General features: G+C 32.1%; 2 protein-coding genes across 2 annotated transcripts; one reads left to right on the top strand and one right to left on the bottom strand.

Annotated features, from left to right (window-relative positions):
• Window positions 1-891: 891 nt before the first annotated feature.
• LOC108907725 (integrator complex subunit 4) lies at window positions 892-13,781 on the top strand. The gene is made up of 11 exons (XM_018711524.2): window positions 892-945; window positions 1,008-1,756; window positions 1,986-2,184; window positions 2,271-2,439; window positions 3,611-3,805; window positions 3,858-4,127; window positions 4,202-4,445; window positions 6,433-6,761; window positions 8,353-8,576; window positions 12,701-12,926; window positions 13,509-13,781. The coding sequence occupies exons 1-11, from the start codon at window positions 892-894 to the stop codon at window positions 13,727-13,729; spliced, it is 2,880 nt and encodes a 959-aa protein (XP_018567040.1). The 3' UTR covers window positions 13,730-13,781.
• Window positions 13,782-16,587: 2,806 nt separating this feature from the next.
• Window positions 16,588-17,210, bottom strand: LOC108907718 (protein PET100 homolog, mitochondrial). Its single transcript, XM_018711515.1, has 2 exons — window positions 17,041-17,210; window positions 16,588-16,990 (listed from the first exon to the last, which is right to left on the bottom strand). The coding sequence occupies exon 2, from the start codon at window positions 16,983-16,985 to the stop codon at window positions 16,749-16,751; it is 237 nt and encodes a 78-aa protein (XP_018567031.1). The 5' UTR covers window positions 16,986-16,990; window positions 17,041-17,210; the 3' UTR covers window positions 16,588-16,748.
• Between the last annotated feature and the right edge of the window lie 436 nt (window positions 17,211-17,646).

The raw sequence follows: 17,646 nt of genomic DNA, 5'->3' as shown, positions 1-17,646 counted from the left end.
AAAAGAGTTATTGTCAAGAAGATGTGAACTAAAACTGTAATGTTTTAATATTGGAAATGTTTAAGGAATCCTTAGTGTAACCTTAGAGGTTAGAGAAATATAGGTTCATGTGTATAGAGGAGTATAAACCGCTGGGCGCAGGTAAAGATCGATCGGAGTGGTCTTGGTGCTGTTGAGTACGTTGGACCCTTTTGTGTAGAACAAAAGTGATTCCGGTATTTCACGATTACGGGGGTGGCAATAGAGAGGAAAATGTTGAACATTTTGGATATTTTTTAAGACTATGTTTAAGTGCACTATAAGTGAACTTACCACGAAAACTAAGTTTTCCAACGTTCCTAGAGTTCATTTTTCTATTTATTTATTTTTGTAAATAATTCCTAAAAAGGCGCATATTATTTAAAAACTGCAACTTATATTACAAATCTTGATCCTGCTAACTTTTGAAAAATTATATTAGCAATAATTTATTTAGGTGAAATCTAATATATACATAATATTTTTTTGTATATTCATAATAAAATTGATTAACATAGAATTTATATTAGTCCAATTCGTTGTCTTACAGTATTAGAACGCGTCAATAGAGGCGCTGGTTTAACACAACTTGGCGAGAAGTAAAGAGTTTGATCTGCAAAACCTACTAATCTGTGATCTATTTCTTAATAACTATTGTTCAGTTGGCTATTCTGTTAAAAGATTTGTGTTCTATTGTTTTATTTATTTATTGATGAAATCAGGAATCAGGAAATATGAGGTTATGGAATTATTATGTCTATGCTACATGAAATTTTAATTTTATATTTAACTTGCAACTTAACCGTAATCAAGGAAATAGACTAACTAATACCTAACCTAAAACTTAAGACATACAAATATTTGTATAATAAAATGGCCGCAGTTTTAAAAAAACGAGCCCTAGCTGAATATAGTCAGACTATTCAGGTAGGTAACATAATAGAGCACCTTTGTTTTCCTTTTTAATATTTTTTTGTTATTACGCTTAGGAGGCCCATACTCAAGTGCCATTGAAAAAGCTACGTTTAGTGAAAAAGCCAACCCTCAGTCCAGGAAGTTCTGCTTTGACTCTATTAAATCTTTTGGAGGATTCTGTGAATAGTAGTGAAGCTCTCCAAATTTTACTTCGTATTTCAGACAATTTTGATGTAGAGGCAGGAGACATAGCAGATTTTGTTAAGAAGTTGAGTGAACATTTTAGAAATGAATCTGAATCTGCCGTAAGAGTAAAGATTTTATCTTTATTGTCTGATTTGGGGCATGAACCTAATGCTGATGTTGCGCTAATTATTGACGAAACAATTTCCCTTCTAAAAAGTGACAAGTCACATAAAGTTATTGCACAAGGAATGAACACTATTCTTAAACTCGGTAAATTGATTCCAGACAATGTATCGCCATTTCACCAAAAGTTAGTTGAAGTAGGGAAATTATATTTGAAAGACGTCAGCCATGCTGTAAAATGCAAGTGTTTGGAAATTATTGGTGGTCACTTCCCACTTTGTACTGAAGATGACACTGAAAAATTGTTGCATTTAGTAAGCTCTTATTTTAACAATGATGATGCCAGAGTAAGAAGCCAGGCATTTTCGACTGTTATAACTTTACATGAAAGAGGGTTTAAAATCAATCCAAAAATTTATATTGATGTTTGTGAGGCATTAAAAGATGATTATGAGATTGTTAGACATGTCGTTCTTAAGTTAATTTGGCTATTAGGAAATACTTATCCAGAAAAGTAAGTACTTAATTGATTATTTCCCATGTTATTATTATTTTTATATTTACATTTTACTTTTGTTTATGCATAATTCAAATTATTTTATATTTAACTTGTCAAAGACAAGTAGAATTGCCATTTGTAGATTTCGGGTGATAGTTTATCTTACATTTTTTATATTACTTAAATTTCCTATAATACTTGTTATTTGTATTGTTTGCTTTATTATTTGCATATTTGCGTTTAGTGAAATATTGTTACCTGGAAGTGAACATGAGATTCGGTTGATAGATGACGCTTTTGGAAAAATATGCAATGGTGTAACAGATCTTTCAATGCAAGTCAGAACACTTGCTTCAAAATTACTAGGCGGTATGAAGTTAGTCAGTCCAAAATTCCTTAATCAGACTTTAGACAAGAAGTTAATGTCCAATATGAGAAGAAAAGTAAGTACAATTAGTACAAATTTAATATACATAGACATATAGAAAATAACAAACACATTTATTAATATTTCGCAATTATTTTTAAGAGGACGGCTCATGAGCTTGCCTGGGAAAATGTTACTAGTGGGGAGTGGGCTAGTGGTAAAAAGTGGGCTGATGATGCACCAAGGGAGCTTTTAGATGCAGAGAGTATAAGTTTAATGAGCAGTGGAGCTTGTGGCGCTTTTGTACATGGGCTGGAAGATGAATTTTTAGGCAAGTGTTTTTCTTAGAGTATTTTTTCTAGACACAGTTGCAAACTATTTTAAAGCATTATGTATTCCTGTTAAATTTATGACTTCACGTATGAAGCTGGATGATTCTGTTTTAAGACTTTCTTATAGTCCGTTTCGATGTAGTAGGCTCTAAGGTTTAAAATATATTAATTCCGATTTTAATTTTCTGTATGTTCTATTAACTTACTCATCGACATTATTTTCTGGGTTCTAAGAACTAAAAACTTAATTTAAACATAAAAAGACACATTATAAAACACATTATTTTGTGCTGTTTTTCCCTCTCTGACTATATTATCATTAAAACATGAGTAGAATTCAAAAACGCAATTAAAAATGTGACATGCCATTTAAATGAAAAAAATTGGTGTTAACTTCTGGTATAACAATATTAATTTTTATTACTTAAAAAGTAGCAGAAAATCTCTGAAATGTTCTAAGTGGTCACTGTGACACATACTGATTATACTACTATTCCAAAGGACCCCGCAACTATCCTTATGAAAACCGGTCCTGGTCGAATGGTACGAAACTTTGCCAAATGATAGTCTTCAATGTGTCGATCAAAAAAGTCCATGGGACCTACCTAGGTCTGAAAAACTACTGTTCTGAAGCTAGAGCCTTCTGAAGTTATCGAATCCATTTATATTTTATATGCGTAAAAACATAAGATGTCGCTCAAGCAGTACGTGTCACTATCGCTGTTCTTCAGTAGGTGCTTCACCGATTTTTTGAAGACTGAAGGATGATACAGGTATTTTTACCGCGGATTCACATTCAGCACACAAAAATACATCAAGAACCAACCAGCTTGGTCACTTTATAAAGAAATATTAGCTTTTACTTGCCCATAAATCATTGGATTTGATGGTCATCGAGCACATGGATTTGATAACTTCAGAACAGTAGTTTTTCAGATCTAGGTCCCATGGACTTTTTTGGTCAACACTATCATTCGGCAAAGTTTCGTACCATTCGACCGGGACCGGTTTTCCATAATGATAGTTGTGGGGTTCTTTAAAATTTGCTTTTGTGGTAGAGAATTTCTCTATTTAATTATCTCTTTAAGCAGAGATTATATGTGCGATGTTTTGGAACAGGAGTCGCAAAGCTAGATATATAATTCTACTCTTCATCATTATTGTTTGTAGAAGTTAGATCCGCCGCCGTAGAATCCTTGTGCCAGTTGTCAATAAGTAATCCACAGTTCGCAAATATGGCGCTGGACTTTTTAGTAGACATGTTCAATGATGAAATTGAGGATGTCAGGTTAAAGGCAATTGATAGTTTGAGGATGATATCAGAACACATAATTTTAAGAGACGATCAGCTAGAAACGATATTAGGTGGGTTCTATTAATTTTTTTATTTGGAAAATTGTCTGACAATGATCCTTAGGGGCCTTGGAGGACTTCTCCCAAGATGTAAGAGAAGGACTGCACGGAATGTTAGCTTCGTGCAAAATGTCCACCACTGCCGGACTAAAAATGTGTGTGGAGAAGTTACTGGATAATTTAAAGAGATATCCTCAAGATAAAAGATCCACCTTTAAATGCCTACAAAAAATTGGATCGCAACATCCGGAGCTGGTGTTGCCTTTGGTCCCGCAATTTTTGAATATACATCCATTTTTTGACACTGCTGAGCCTGATGTAGAAAATCCTCAATGTATCCTTTTTTTGTGTTATTGTTATTAATTAGTTGTTAATTTCGAAGCAAACATTTCCTTATCCAATGTATAGATATCTGTCTATTGATCTTAATTCTAAACGCTGCACAACACTCCTTAACTATACTGCCACTTCTGGAGCCTCACACTCTCAGGCATTATCTTTATTTGCGAGATACCATGACGCAGTACGTTCCAATTCTCAACCTGCCGGATTCCAATTGCAATGTTGTCTCGAGGCCCATGTCAGTTCCAGAAAGTTTAGAATTTTTGAACAGTGTGATACGAAACCTTGATATGGCTGAAAATACAATAAGGTAAGTAAACATGCTTGCAAAAATATTAGAGATGGACACTTTTCGGAAAAGTGTTATGAACATGTCGATGAAATGTCCGGACATGTCGGGAAAAGTACTTTTGTCATGTTTTCACAGGTCAATACTTGAGGGTACACAAAGCAAAATATTACTTTTATTCTAATGAATATGTGTCGATATATTTTATTTATTACCTACCTTTAGACTTTTTTATAACTGATTTCTAATTTTCCCCGGACAGCCCATACATTTATTTAAATATTTTTCCATCCTACTGGAATTCTTAAAAATTGTTTTTGAGTGGAAGTTACATTTATAATGATTTTTACTCAATTCAGAAAAATATAACCAATCTATTGATTTTGGCATCATACTTCATTTATAAACTCTGTGTATTAAATATTAAATTATGAATCAACTGATTACTATTTACTAGGTAATCGTTAACTTTGCCAAAAATAATAAAATATGAACATAGAAGAGGTTATATTTTTAAAATGTCAGTTTCAGTTAAACAATTACCAACAAAATTACAAGAAAATGGCTAAATATCTTTAATTTTACATGTACCAACTTCAAAAATTTTTTGCGGGAATCATGAATGCAACAAATAATTCCACGCATGCGCATACAACTTTCCAATCTTGAAAAGTGACCTCAGGACATGTCTACTTTTGACGACATGTCCCATAGACATTTCCAGCTGACATGTCTGCGGCACATCTCTAAAAAATATGAAATCTTTCAGGGTACCTTAAATATTTCTAAAGAAAAGGCAATTTAGATTTGTTTTTGCTAATAAGGTGCCTGAAGTAAAATATACCACCCTGCCCAAAATAGGGATGTCTGTCATGGGGTTATTGAAATCTATTAAAAAAATAGCATCACACGTATTACAGAAAATGATGCCGTTAGGAAACCATTGAAATGAGTGAAGAGCTGTAGCATATATCACTTTTAAATATGGGAAATTTCAGAATAGATAGATTTGTGAGTGGTAATAACTTTTTGATTTATACACTAATGACAATTTTGCCTTAATTTTCGTTTTTTTAAATTGCCATAATCTTATTAAAAAATATCTTGTGATTCTTTAAAGTGTTTAATATTTTTTAGAGATAGTAAATTTAAACTAATCGCTTCATCTACAAAATTATATTTAGCTTTGGTATTGCATTATAAAACTGTACGATATGTACATTTGATGTTACTGACAAAAAAATTTTACATCGTGACTCAGTGGGGGAAATTTAATATTGTTTGCAATAATCATTTGATGGTTTTTTAAATCAAAAAATTGTTGACTTTGCCCACATTTTCAGGGGAAGTTAGGCCATCCACAGTCATCAATGTCGTCAAATCTAAAAAAGCTTGCCTTAAAAAAACAGTCTTGTCTTAAAATATATACTTTGAACACTTTTAATTCTACGTTCGTTGCTGTCATTAGTGGTTTAATTTTGTTTTGGAAACATTACAATTATTAGTTTTTTTTTTCATCAAGTATGATTCTTTAAAGTTAATCCTTTTAAAACCAAATAAAGTTTAAAGTATTTTAACTATTTCTGTTTGATGTTTAATAAATTGTAGGGTACTTAATTTGTAAAATTTTTTTTTTTTTGGTTTACTGCTTAAATATTTTGAAAAATATGTATTTTAAAAGTCAGTGCTGTATTAAAAAAAGAAATTGATGGTACAGCTGTGATAAGTAACAAAATTTGCAGCTGCTTATTGCCTTTTAATAAGTAAAATTTTAGAAAATGCTAATGAAAAAGTATCCAACTTGGTCTGATATTAACATCAGAAGAAATAAAATAGAATATAAAGTAGAAAATTTTAGTTGTTTAGTTTTTAGTTAGTATGCCATTTTTATTGTGTAGCTTATTTCTAATTTAAGCTACCCTATATCTTTCGATATCCCTATGTTGGCTTATCCTTTTTTTTTAATGGTATGGTAGTATCTGATGCTAGAAATTTTATATATTTTCAGAGTACATACAACTTTACTCCAAACAGCAAAAGAACATCTTAATCGCCTGAGCGAAATGGACTCTACGGTTGCTGGAACCGCACAATTCACTTCGTTGTATATAGGAGCTCAGCTTCACATATCTCAAATATTAGAAAAAGGTTTCTGGGCGAATCCGGGAACTCTAGCAACACAACAGGCCAATAATTTAAAAACCAGTATTCAAAACCTGTTACAGCATTGCCTGAAGTTACAGTTTTTCTTTGTGGGGCTCAGTCCTGTGGAACAGTGTGCGGTTAAACAATTTAGACTCCGAGCTTTGGCCCTGAATTTGGTGTACATAGTAAAAGGTATGTTTATTTTATTTCCTTTCACAATAGTTCCTTAAATTATTAAGGGGTCCCTCAAGCAAAGCCGAGTTGACCATTCATGTTTGTGCACCCTCTTTCCAAATAATAATTTTATACATGAATTTGTGGACATTTTTAGACTCGACCTTAAAATTCGACCCTGAAAATGACAATATGTCTTACAAAAATCTAAAACAAATTAAACTATTGCAAGGGACTTGTCATTAATTTGGATTACTTTAAATAACTTTATTTCATGCAGTCCTGTAAATAAGTGTAAATTTGTAAAATCTCGAATTATGTACAAGTGTTTGCGAAACTGTAGGTTGCAAGTACAAATAAAAATTTGGAACATTAAAAGGGTGTAGATTTTTCCTGGATTAAAAAAAGATTTGAGATTTGGGAAAAACTAAGAAAAAATGTACCAAACATATCGACATCGACATCAGATCACTATTAATGCTCTTTATTATGCTCTTTTATATTTCGGGAATGGACGATCATGGTGAAGCCATCTGACAATTGAAGTTCAATTATTTGTTGATATACTTACTCAGAACAACAGTAAAATACATATTTGAATTTTCAGTATATTTTTATGATATGTAAAAAATATAATTTTAACTTGTAGATACATAGTTAAAAGAAAAACAGTCCAAATAAGTTTTTTTAAATATAGGGTGATTCAGTTATACTGTCATTAATTTTAAGGGAAGCTAGAGAAAAATGAGTAGAATACGAATATGCGATTAATAAAAAAATTTAAAAATGTGTATTTGCGCTGAAAAGAAATGTATTTTCAAATCATTATTTAAATTCCTTTTCGGACTGCTCCTGACCGCTGAGTGAATTTTGACCTACCGTATTCGGTCACTAACTTGGCTTTTATTGTGTTTTTAATAGCGAATGACAAAAATTTTTTTACCTTGACACAAGATATTTTTTACATTTTAAATATTCACAAGTATTTTTTATTTTTTAATTAATACAAATACATATACAATAAGGATAATAATTGTTTTTGAATATTAAATTATTGCAATTTATTTGTACATTTTCACTATGCTTTATAATTGAATATGGGTATTTAGTATTGTTAGTTAATTATTCAGTTTGTAGTACATATACTTTATTGTGTGTGACTAAAAAAATATTCACTCATCCGTCCATAATATTTTGTTAAGTTGAGATCCTGCACTTTGATTTAGAAACCAACTGTAAAACGACTGGGAAATTAGCTGTTTCTTGTGGTGCATCGGCGCGTTCCCAGTCAGCAAATGTGATGCAAAGTAGGATGCCGAGTTAATGGGAGTTAAGGGGTAATTTGCTTATTTTTTAAAAGGTTGACTAAAATGTTTTTTTCAATTTTCTGTCTTTTCGGACGGCCTAATGCCTTCCGAATACATGGTTAAAATTGATAACTGAATCGCCCTGTATAAAAGTCCCGCACAAAATGATATTTGTCAAACTGTAATTTTGGGGCAAATGAGAACATATAATTGGGGTACTTAGTAAATCTAGGGCCTATAGTTTTCTCAAATAAATATGCTTAAGATCTTATAAATATTTCGTGTTATTTCTAACATTTCAGGAAGTAATGCTTCTGCGTTAGCTCCTTGCCATCACTTTTTAACTGTAGTTGAAGATATGCAAAAAGAACTGAGTCAATATGGGCTTGAACCTGACAGTTTTACTGCCTCAGTATTTAGAGAATTATCATTACTAGAGGAACCTAAGCCAGGTACAGTTTCACGTATACTTATACCAATTTTATCTGAAGCTAAGTTGGGACGAATACCGAGACCAAATATTGATGTAAGTTTCACAGTTATTGTATTCGTATCGTTAAAACATTTTCAGTGACATCATTTATAGCTACAAAAAGATATTCTGATGTAAACATTTTATTTTACTTAAGTGAGATGAACAGTCTATGATTGATCGGTACTACTCGATGTCTAGCCGTTTAAGGGGAGAAATCACATTAGGAGTCTTTATTTTCAGGTGTTTCCCATTAAATTTTTTGAATAGAACAAATTGATTAGAATTTGATGAAACTTTTACATTATTTTATCAGTATTTGGAATTACATTTACAAATTTTTTCAAGTCACTTGTGTTGAAAATGCCGAAGTTATGGGCAGTTGTTCACCGAAAGTCGTCGTTCGAATCCGTTGTTCATGGGAGGTCACAATTTTGATCTGAAAGCAAAATGGTTGTTTTCCTGCATTATTAACATGTTTTATAAGAATGTGATTCTCATTATGGGTAAAAATTGTGAAAATTGAAGGTATGACATGTGTTTGAGAAGAATGTATTGATTTTCACCATTTTTTCCCACTCATTTTGAATAAAAAATACTCTGAAAATTATAATGTCATCCCATTTGTTGGTTCATGTTCTTTGTAATTTCATAAATAAACACACTTTCAATTTTCATAATCGGTTCATAACTTTTTGAGCTAGAGTTCCCATGAATAAAAAACTGTCATTTCAAGAAAAAAAGGGGTTGGAAAATTTCCGAAAACTAGAAATTTGAGAAAGTTGTCAACAATATAACAGTTCTTCTTCTTCCTCATAGGCATTATTCTGAGCTTGCATTTGTTCTTTTCTTGCTTAATAAGTGACTAGACTACCTGAATAAGCGCTCCTACCTGCTGTGCACACAATGGGCTCATAGGCTCATAAAATCGGTACGAATAGGAATTGCGTTTTGAAATTTTGGCAGCGTATTCTTGAATAGTTATACTAACAATTCATGTAATAAGAAAATCTGATTTTTCAAACTAATGTGATTTTCCCCCTTAAATGGCCAAATTGGCAGAGAGCATATTAGTCCAATCATTCTGTCATGGCCTAATGTTAAATTTACAAAAAATATCACCTGGAAACAAAAAATATGGTGATATAGGAAAAAAAATTCTAAGAAAGATAGTTTTTTCCTGTGGCGCATAAACGGCGAAGTTAACCTAAAAAATTCATAAAAGTCAAAAAAACGGTTTTTTGCTAATAAAAAAAAACTTCGACTCCAATTGAAAAAAGTTAAATGAGAAAGTTGTAGCAATTAAAAAGACCTCAAAGAATCATATTTTGAAATATATCGATTACTATATTACTTTTCGAGATATATCGAAAAAACAGACAAAAATTGACCTTTATTATTTTTGCTGTATCTCTTGCAAATTAAGGTTTTGAAACTTGTTACTTGCTGTAAATGTAGTCCTCAGCAAGTAAAAAAAGTGCCTTTTTTAAATTAAAAAATATTAAAGATTTTTCGAGTTATATCGATTTACCGAAAAAAAGCTCATCTCGAAAATTGGCTGTCCTTGCTCGACGAATAGTCGTAGACAAACGAATCAGGGCTCATTTTTTCCTTAATAGTTGTACTTTCATGGTAAAAAAGAGTTATAACAGTTTCATTAATTTCAAGTGTCCAAAAATAACTTTGAAAAAAGTAAACATTTTTTGGTCGCATTTTTCTTGAATATCTTTTTTGATTTCCATTTCTCGATAATGTCTATAAGAGGAATCGATTACTGGCATTTTTACGCGAATTTAAAAAAAAATAACGTTGCTCTACGATCTTCTGGAGTCAAGATTTTTTTTTTGTCTTCAAAAAATTCCACAGGCCGCTATGTAAGTTCTACAGCTTCCATTCTTACAGAGATTGAAGTTGAAGACTTATATTTTCAATAAAAAGATAAGATGTGGTTCATTTTAGCCACTTCTGCATTTCTAATGTTTTTTAATTGTTCGTCAAACCGAAACATTCAAGCGCGGCACGAGCTAACTGTGGCGGGCCGCGGAGTGTAGGTAACGCTACTCCACTGCTCAGAAAACTGAATTTGCACATTCAAAAGCGCTCTTACTTTCCAAAATCTTAATTATCTCGACTTCTGCACGACGTACAGAAATCCTTTAGTACTTATTCTGGGGTAGCTCAACGTGATAAACCAAAATATGACGTTTACGATGGCCTCAAAAGCATAATTACCTTTGAAAAATGTAATTTTCCTTTAGTCTAAAATTCTCTCACCTCTTGTTAATATTTTAATAATTATTTATAACAAAAAATATAAATACCAGTGAACCTCAAGAACCATTAATACCAGAGGAAATATTAAAAAAATATATCATGTAGCTGTGAAAGCGGTTGCAAAAATAGCATCTGTGGTTGTAAAAAAAAAATTTTTTTTTGTTTACATGGTGATTCATCTCAAAGCGAAAATTTTAAATTTTGAAACTCCAAACATCCAATTAGACGATAATTCTTCTGACGCGTTTGAATCACTCATTGATGAAACGAATTATGTGGAAAATCAACTTGATTGCGTGGAAAATATAGGAAACGAAATTAGGGAAGAAGAAGAAAACAAATCATAATAATAATAAGAAGAATTGAAACATAAGATGAATACCACGTAATTTTCTGTACGATAATTAATTAAATATTTTGTAATACTTTTATAATAAAAAGATATAATTACCGTAAAATGTTGTACTTACTTCACTTCATAAACAATTATTAAACAATTATTGAAATGTTAACAAGAGGTGAGAGAATTTTAGACTAATGGAAAATTACATTTCTCAAAGGTAATTATGCCTTTGAGGCCGTCATGACCGTCATATTTTGGTTTATCTCGTCGAGCTACCCCAGATTTAAGTACAAAAGGATAGTCGAGATAATGAAGATTTTGAAAAGTAAGAGTGCTTTTGAACACGCTAAGTCAGTTTTCAGATCAGCCGAGTGGTGTTACCCCCACTCCGCCGCCCGCTACAGTTAGCTCATGCAGTGCTCGAATGGTTCGGCTAAAATGAATCACTGTATTTTTTTATCGAAAATATAAGTCTTCAACTTCAATCTCTGTAAGAATGGACGCTGTAGAACTTAAATAGTGGCCTGTGGAATTTTTTGAAAAAAAAATGATCTCGGCTCCAGAAGGTCATAGAGCAACGTTCTTTTTTTAAAATTCTCGTAAAAATGCCAGCAATCGATTCCTCTAACAGGTATTATCAAAAAATGAAAATCGAAAAAGATATTCAAGAAAAACCCGACCAAACCTTTTTTACTTTTTTCAGTCATTTTTGGACACTTGGAATGAATAAAATCGTTATCACTCTTTTTTATCATGAAAGTACAACTCTTAAGGAAAAAAGTGAGCCCTTATTCGTTTTTCTATGACTATTCGTCGAGCAAGAAGAGCCGATTTTCGAGATGATCTTTTTTCGAAAAATCGATATCTCGAAAAATTTTTTATATTTTTTAATTTAAAAAAATTGCACTCTTTTGCTTGCCGAGTGCTACATTTACAGCTAGTAACGAGTTTCAAAACCTTAATATACAAGAGATACAGCAAAAATAAAAAAAGGCGATTTTTGACTGTTTTTTCGATATGTCTCGAAAAGTAATATAGCAATCGATATATTTAAAAATACGAATCGGTAGGTTTTTTTAGTAGCTACAACTACCTTATTTAATTTTTTTCAATTGGAGTTCAATTTTTTTTTATTAGCAAAAAACCGTTTTTTGACTTTTATCATTTTTTTTTAAGTTAACTTCGCCGTTTATGCGCCACAGGAAAAAACACTATCTTAAAATTTTTTATCCTATATCACCATATTTTTTGTTTCCAGGTGGTATTTTTTGTAAGCTCTTCTACCTATTAATTGGAATATATACTACACGGAGGAAGTACCGCATGTTAAAAAGTGTAAATGCCTTAGAGAGATAGGGCGATAGTTTGGGTACATGCTTTCTCTCTTTTAATTTTATTTGAATATTACGAAAATAAACAAACAAAATCTATCACAACTTTTGTACGTTTGCTTTTTCAAAAGTTAGGATTAATTAAATCGATCACTAAATCAACTTGATTTTTATAATTTTGACATTTTCATACAAAAAAGAAGTATTGTTACTATACAATTTTTTTATAGATTCGCATGAGTTCAGCAGTGATTTTAGAACCAAGCAACCAGACTGATACCTCTTTAAAGTTCACTGCGGGACTTATAATGTCAGTACCTTTCGAAGCTGAACTAAAATATTTAATTGATCCGAGCCGAATTAGACTGAAAATTAAATACCCTGATCAGAAAACTCAGGTCATTTTACCTCGACCAGCACATTTGAAGCCTCTATACTTTGACGCCACTGATAAAGGTAAGGTTTGTAATAGTATATTACGTAATAAGTGTTGTAAAAAGCATTTTACGCATGAATGGAAAAGTTACGCACGACGTGGCGTAGTGGTGAGTGCGTAATTGCATTACACCACGTATTACATACTATACTTTACCTACGACCACTACTGTAAATATTTAAAAACACCGTCTGCGATCAATGTAATATTCCTATTACGTACGGTAAAAAAATCGCACAGCTTGGTAAAAAAATTGTACAGTTTTCCTAGCAACCGCCTAGCAACGATCAATACAAACAGTATTTATTATATTGACGGTTGCTAGGCGGTTGCTAGAAAAACTGTACGATTTTTTTACCAAGCTGTACGATTTTTTTACCGTACGTAATAGGAATATTACATTGATCGCAGACGGTGTTTTTAAATATTTACAGTAGTGGTCGTAGGTAAAATATTTTACTAATAAAATAGGGCACATAAATCTAAAAATTTTTTTTATATATAATAGAAATCATTTGGGAGTTACAATAGTTACTTTTTTATTAAAATTATATACACTTTTTATAGAAGACATAATTTGTGAGCATGTTAATTTATTTTAGAATCTCAAGTGGGTCATAACATTAGGCTGCTAACATCAGTATTAGTTTCACATCAGGTTTGGTCGGAAGCATGTAATGTCGAAATTAACATAGCCCTAGCAATTCCAGAAGCAGATATTGGAAAGAGGAAAACCATAGCGGATTCAACACCAACTCTATTGGACTTGTGCAAACCCGTTAAAGTTAGTGTTGCTCCGAAACCAATAAAAAAAGCTTTGTAAATACTAGTTATATTTTAATTTGTATTTTGCAAAATAAAGTTTTTGACTTTGTTCTGGAGTGTATAAAACATACAAATTTGAAATGATGATGAAATTTGTTGTTATAATCTTTGTTGGTTGACAGTATATACCAGGTTCTGTCGGTGACACAGCAACATTGGGCCACTGGGCAATAAATCTCAGCTGTTGACAAATTGCCCAACAGTGCAGTGCAGCAATGCGGAATTTGGTGTGATTCAGGTGATTTTAATTTATTATAGGCACTTTCTATTAATCATTGATATTACAATTGCGAAAGGGAGAAATAATTTTATTACAACATGGCAACAAAATTTACCATCAATATACTAAAATTGTTTGAGGACATAAATAATTAAAATATTTTGTTGGCCAAGTGAACATATAATAGAAATTTTTTACACATTATATACAAATTATTATAATTTTTTACCTTTAGCAGAAAACTTTTTTAGGGACGCCTACGAAATATTAAATTTTATTGCCTGGTGTTCTTTTTTACATGTTCAACTGACTTCAGAAAGACTATACTGTGACGAGTAGGACATTATTTGTTCCATAATTGTAGTTTTGATTACATAGATTGATTTTCAAAATGGAAGTTTCCCCTAGGTACTTAGGAGTTGAAGGTACTCAGAAGATAATGCTTAATATGGTTTTTACTGACAATCCTCTAAAGGGGGATCAAATTGATGGGATTTGGGGGGCAATTTTATCTGAAACTCAGAGGACTGGAGCCTGGTCCACATGAATAATTTATTGACATCAAAAACCATAAGCGGTGAAACATTTTTATATAACATTTTATAACAGCAGCAGATAGATAATAATTGTAAAAATTATCCATACTAGAAAGAACAAAAAATTGGATGCCAAAAGTTATATACACATTTAATTTTTTTTTAGTGTGGCAAAAATACCCAATTGTAACAAATAAAAATTTTGCAATGTTCTATAATAAAATTTGAAGTTAAAGTGGTATTGCTGAAAAAATATAACAAAGGTAGAAAAAATGTGCAATTTTCATAAATAAAATATAATTGGTGTTTTAATTTCCCTATGCAATTTTTGGAAATAACAAATTTTTACAGTGGCGTGCCATGACGGCACTAGGGGCGGGCGCTATTGAGCCAAACCAAAGTTTCTCGTGCCGAACCTTTTAAAAGCAGTATACGAAATCAACAAAATCAAAAAGACTTCGATTTTGATATTTTCAATGAGAAAGGGCAAAACCATGTTACCATTATGTTTTAAACAATTATGTACGAGACATATCCATAGATAGTGAGACTCTGATGGTCTGGTTTTTGTTTTCGACAAAGTTAGCAACATTCTATTCAAGGCCAAGATGTTGAGAGCAGAACAGGCACTCATTTGTCTGTCAGTTGAGAACTGTTGTTGTAGTGGTGTTGAAATTAATGTCACTATTCCAAATCCCCCCAGATATGAGGTGAGGAGAGTAATCCGGTTTCTTCTTGCAAAGGGAGAGGCACCGTTCCAAATTTTTAACAAAATCAAAACTGTTTATGGGGGTGTGATGAATTGTACAAATGTGTATAAGTAGTGTCATGAGTATAAAGCTGGCAGAACGAATGTTCATGATGGACAAAGGAATGGGCTTCCCTCTATCGTGACTGAAGAAATTGTGAACAAGATCAAAGAAATGCTTCGTCGTGAAGGACGAGATAAACACAGTGTTTCCACAAATCTCCAGATGTCCCGTATATGAAATACTTGGTTATCGAAAGTTGTGTGCGAAGTGGGTACCAAAACTGCTCACAGATCAACACAAAGCCAACAGCATCGCATCTTCATGGGAATTTCTCGAGCACTTTGAACTGGAAGGTGAACAATTCAAAACCGTTGTTTTGGCTCGAAAAATCATATTAACTGTGTTTTGGGACCGTAAAGGGATTCTCCTCGTTACTTTTTGTCCCAGAGGGAAACAATTAATGCCGCAAGGTACTGTAAAATCTTGAACACACTACGGAGGCCGAAGCAGAACAACAGAAGGGAGGCAGTGTGCTTGTTGCATGACACTGCATGTCCCCACAAAGCAACTTTTGGATTCATTTGGGTGGAACATCATCAACCGTACACAGTCCTGACCTAGCACCTTCCGATTTTTGTTAATTCAAATAAATATTAACATTTTATTGGCAAAAAATGTAAAGGGTGTTTTGAAAAAATACAACCCCTCTCTCCTCCCCCATCTCATAATTATTAAAAATCTGTAGTCGATGTTGTAAAATTTTCGCCAGTTTTCGTCCAACTGAAAAGTAATGCTAGCACCGCTACAGTTTTTGTCCTTAAAAATAAATTGTAAATTTTATTCTGTGTTGTTTTGTAAATCTTCTATTAGGGAAGTAACTATCATATGGCAATTCAGGGCAAACCAAACCACAGGATGTCTTGATTTTGGAGGTCCCATCGTGACATCTTTGTCATCAGGTCCAATGTCTGTTGCATTAAGAGCTCCAATGATTGTTTGTGCTGTTTTTTCTAGTCTGATTTGTTATACCACTGCATATCATGGCACTGATTTCACTACCCTGTCTGCAGACAGCCTAACTTCCTCTAAAACTGTGGACAATCAACAATTAGACAAACCCTTTCATCTTATATGTCTGATGGCATTATTATCGACATTATGCCACTGCTTAATTTATTTTTATTTTCTATTTCAAACAGAATTATCTAGAAATTTGAAATTATAGAATGTTCAGAAGTTCATTAAGGAAATTTTCATTTCATTTTCACTGCTTATTACCATAGTATACTTTGCGACATATTATCTCATTACAGCAATTTATAAGGATTAAGGGCATCAAAAAATGTTATTTCATACAATAAATTTTTTAATAAATTATATCAAGACATAAATTCCATACATCATATGGCATTTTTTCTTCACTACTGTTCTTATACCTTTAGGTACACAAGGTTTAAAAATGTCGTGATCACATTTTTATAACGTAACTAAACTTAACATTCAAGTACACTATGAGCTTTTTTCTTCTAAAGCTGCTATTAGAGCCTTTTCCTGTTTTTCCTTAAATTTTTGTAATGCTGCCTGGAAATGTTCTCGCTGGGCTTTGTTTTCCGGAGGATACAATTCTCTTTTTGTTTTTACAACCCATTCCTCAAAATATTCAGGTTGATTAAAGTAATGAAATAATGCTACAGGAAAAGTTACATACAAAGCCATTTTAGCAACTTCTAACTTCCAGCCCCCCATGGTTACTAAAAAACTTCTAATAGCCTCATATATGAAAAAATTCTAGTTAGTTTACCTTATATACCAGTTTTAAATAATTATATAACTATTGCCGTTTATGGTACTTAAAGTAACTTTCTGTACAGATAACGTATTAACTAATACTTAATTTATTAATCTCCTATTAAGTACATTTATAACCCAACTTATATTTGGCACTTTTGGACTTTTGACAGCAACAAACCATAGATTACAGATATAGACAGCAAAAAACATAATTATAAATTATTATTATTATAATAGGTCATAGAGTTAGCTTCGTCATAGATTTCAAACAAATCAGATATCAGATAATTCAAAAGCGATGCGCAAGTTCTAGCGATGGGAGATCTCGAAATATCGAGTAGGATTAGATTATTGAGAATATCGAGATTCGAGATTAGTGATGGGCATAATCGACCAATTTTGATAATTGAGTTATCGGTAATCGAGTACTTCTAATAATCGAGTGATCACTCGAGATACGAGATATTGGTCGTTTTCATCCCAGCGGCGCACAAATATGTTTGTATTAGTCATATATTACTTATAAGCGTAGCTAAAAAAAAAAAAAAAGCTCACGCACTTCAAAACCTAACCACTTTTTTGTTTTATTCTAAAAAAAAGATTACGCAATCAGTGA

This window comes from Anoplophora glabripennis, unplaced genomic scaffold (assembly GCF_000390285.2).
Source record: "Anoplophora glabripennis isolate ALB-LARVAE unplaced genomic scaffold, Agla_2.0 scaffold179, whole genome shotgun sequence".
Classification (NCBI taxonomy): domain Eukaryota; kingdom Metazoa; phylum Arthropoda; class Insecta; order Coleoptera; family Cerambycidae; genus Anoplophora; species Anoplophora glabripennis.
Note: the sequence above shows the minus strand (reverse complement) of the source record. Positions and strands in the feature narration are given on the sequence as shown.